Genomic DNA, 3,385 nt, shown 5'->3' with positions numbered 1-3,385 from the left:
TCCCGGTTGAGCCGCCCAAAACCATGGCCGTTATCCAGGAAGATCTTGTGAATAACAACCATAATATCATCCTTGATAATGCTCCATGCTTTTTGGAAGAATATCCCAATAAAGCCATCCGGACCCGAGGCGCGATCCAAGGGCATCTCCTTGATTGTCGCCCACACCTCATCCTCTGTGAATATCATGCTTTGATCCTCCAAGTTAACAGGTGTGATGCCTAGAAAGTCTAGGTCCAGGGTATGCTCGAGGACGCTCGTCGTGCCTAACAACTCCTGGATTTTCAAGTTGTAAAGGGCTTTGAAAACGAGTCTTAAAGCGACACTGGATTTTCAAAAAGAAAGCACAATACCATAGGGTAAGGACCGGACATAATTGGGAGGGTGTTTCCGTAATGTCCTTGTGGTGGGTGTGCCGTGTGTGCCATTTGACTAAAAAGTTTCCTAAAATCATCACAAGATGCCGGCTTAGTCTCTTCCGTAGATGCTCATAAGAATAGGGTGTGTGTTTGTGTGTTTATTGGGGTAAGTGTGTGTGCGTGTATGTGAGGTACTCAAACTCATAGGACCCCGATAACGCCCAAACGTTTGGGATTTGGTCATTGACAAATCGAACGTTTTCAATGACAATTTTTAATGACGATAGGATGCAAATTTAGTTGGCAAGCATGATAAATTCATGCTCAATTTATTGTTTTTTCAGAGAATTGTCGAGCGTGTCAACTAAACCGGCCGTCCTCTCGTCACTAAAATTGCCATGAAATGTTCGATTAGCCATGGTCAAATTCCGAACATTCGGGATTTAGCATTTCCGATCTTATAACATCGCAAATAACGAACATTACATGCACCAACAAACGAACCTCCCTAGTCAATTGTCACGTGAAGCTTGGAACGAGAAAATCACCTAGCAACGGGCGAACAGTGTTGTAGTATCTCAGAAAACTTCAGCTACAAAAGTAGGCGATCTCCAGATAGAGAAACAGAACGCATAGAGTGGATCAGGGTAAAGATTTGTTCGTGATCTTCATTTAGCCATCTAGAGAACTTCCGGACGATCAGCGGGCAACGTACTCAGGCGGCACGACCAGCCGGAGCGTGATGACCTCGCCAGCGCTTGTATCCCTCCAGCGCGTCCTCCGCGCGCTGCCGCACTTGCTCCTCGGAGGCCAGGAGCTGCTGCACCGCCGCCGCCTTGGCGCTCTCCAGCTCCGCCTCCACCGCGGCGAGCTTGGCCTTCGTCTTCACCAGCTCCGTCTCCGCGGCGCGCTTCGCCGCGGTGAGCTCGGCCTTGGCCTGCACCAGCTCTGCCTCCGCGGCGGCGAGCTCGGACTTCGTCCTCACCACCTCCTCCCAAGCCGCAGCGTGCTCCGCCTTCGTCTTCACGGCCTCCGCCGCTTGCTTTGCCGCGGCGAGCTCAGCCTCCACAAGAGACGCGGAGAGCTCGGCCTTCGTCTTCACCACCTCCGCCTCCACCGCCGCGAACTCCGCATTGGTCTTCTCCAGCTCCGCTCCCGCCGCGGCGAGCTCGGACTTTGCCTTCTCAAGATCCCTGTCCGCCGCACACTTCGCCGCCGCGAGCTCGGCCTTTGCCTCCTCCAGCTGCTCCCGCAGAGCCGCGGCGTCGCGCTCCCTGGCCACCAGCTTCTCCCCCAGTTCGAGCACGCAGTTCGCAGCCTGAAAGCAACCAATATGCTCGGTTGGACGGACAAGCACCTAGAGATGGAACAATTTCCCATGGCATTTGCTGGCATAGTGACAATACCCGCCGAATCGCTGCGCCGTCGGAAGGTTCGCTCGCCGCGGACGCGCGCTCCAACGGCGGCGCGACGGTTTCCTGCAGCAGCTCCCGTCCGCCATCCCAGACTGTGGTGTGTCCGTCGTCCTCCCCGCCGTTGGCTTCCTCCCAAGTCCTCTTCTTCGCCGACGCCGACGCTTGCGCGGCCGCCTCCTCCCCGCTTGTGTCATGGACGGAGGGATCCGTACCTAGATAGCACGCAACACCATCCTAAGGGCTCGATGAAACAGGGGAATCAGAGGTATTTCAATGTTCAGAAATTCAGGTACCTTTGTAACACGAAGAAGGCCGAGGCGGCGGGGATGCGGCAGCAAGGTTACTCCGCCGCCGCCGTGGGCACGTAGCAGGGAGCAGGTTCCTAAGATCAACAGCGGCGCAGATACGGCAGCGCCGAGCAGGGAGCAGGTTCCTGAGATCAGCAGCGGTGCCACCGTGAGCACTTAGCAGCTTCACCACCGATTTGTTTTCCTCAACGGTGAGCACCGGGTCGATGAAGGAGCTATTGGACGGCTCGCCCCACTCCACGGCGCAATGCCACGGCTCCGGCGACGAGAGGAAGAAGAACTCGTGTCTCCAGCCCGGGGTGGTTTTGCAACCCCCGTTCGGCAAGCTTGCGATGTCCCGCCTGGATCGGAAAAAGTACCACCCTTTCTCGTGCTTTTGATCCATGATGAACAGGTGGAAGAAGCGCAGGAATACCGCGAGCGAGGGAGGGACGCCGGTGGACTGGCAGAGCACGAGGAAGCCCGCCATGAAGCGCCACCCGTTGGGCGTGAGCTGCGCCGGCGCGATGCCGAAGTGGGCGAGGACCGCACGGAAGAAGCCGTGCAGCGGGACTTGCATCCCGGCCTCCAGCGCGCGCGCGTACACGCAGATGCCCCCCGGAGGCGGCGTCGAGTTCGCGCGCAGGTCGCCGGCGGGGCGCGCGGTGAACTTCTTCGGCACGCCGTACTTGTCGCAGAGCGCGTCGACCTCCTCCTGGGTGCGCAGGAGCGAAGCGAAGCCCTCGGCGCCCGTGGCCCTCGTTTCCTTGGCATCATTGCCGGCGATGAGTTCGGCTGCGGTGAGGACGCGGGGTTCCGGGTAGACGGAGGAGGAGGAGGAAGGCATGGTACGCGTCGGTGCGCCTGGCAGCCAGCGGCGTCGCCTCCTTTCCTGCCCCTGCCTGCCCTGTCCTGCAGACTGGAGACGAACTGCAATGACCCCTTTTGGACTCTTTCTTGGGACTCTCTTTTGGACTTTTGGACTTGGGGCCTCTTTAGGCTTCGTTGGTTGGTCCAGCTATTTTGTTTTTCCTCCACTCAAAAAAAAAACTGCTTTGTTTTTCCTATTATCTATTTACTTGCTTCTCAAATTCAAATAAAAAGGCGGAGAATAAGAAACGAGAATCCGCGACTAGCTGGCACGATCGATTGTTTAGCGAATTTTAAGTGTCACAAAATTTGTATGCTTACAATATTTAGTAACTTTGTAGTAACTTTAGTGCAAAATTGTATTAAAGTTGAGACACTTATTTTAGGATAGAGGGATTACTATAATAGTAGCATTTATAAGGAAAAACCATGCCATATTTTAGGGCCTCTTTGAT

The 3,385-nt window shown here is 55.5% G+C and overlaps 1 protein-coding gene across 1 annotated transcript; it reads right to left on the bottom strand.

The window, feature by feature from the left end:
* Positions 1-812: 812 nt before the first annotated feature.
* On the bottom strand, positions 813-2,962 carry LOC109760007 (uncharacterized). Its single transcript, XM_045230774.2, has 3 exons — positions 2,076-2,962; positions 1,765-1,985; positions 813-1,676 (listed from the first exon to the last, which is right to left on the bottom strand). The coding sequence occupies exons 1-3, from the start codon at positions 2,905-2,907 to the stop codon at positions 1,074-1,076; spliced, it is 1,656 nt and encodes a 551-aa protein (XP_045086709.1). The 5' UTR covers positions 2,908-2,962; the 3' UTR covers positions 813-1,073.
* Positions 2,963-3,385: the final 423 nt, after the last annotated feature.

This window comes from Aegilops tauschii, chromosome 7 (assembly GCF_002575655.3).
Source record: "Aegilops tauschii subsp. strangulata cultivar AL8/78 chromosome 7, Aet v6.0, whole genome shotgun sequence".
Lineage (NCBI taxonomy): Eukaryota > Viridiplantae > Streptophyta > Magnoliopsida > Poales > Poaceae > Aegilops > Aegilops tauschii.
Note: the sequence above shows the minus strand (reverse complement) of the source record. Positions and strands in the feature narration are given on the sequence as shown.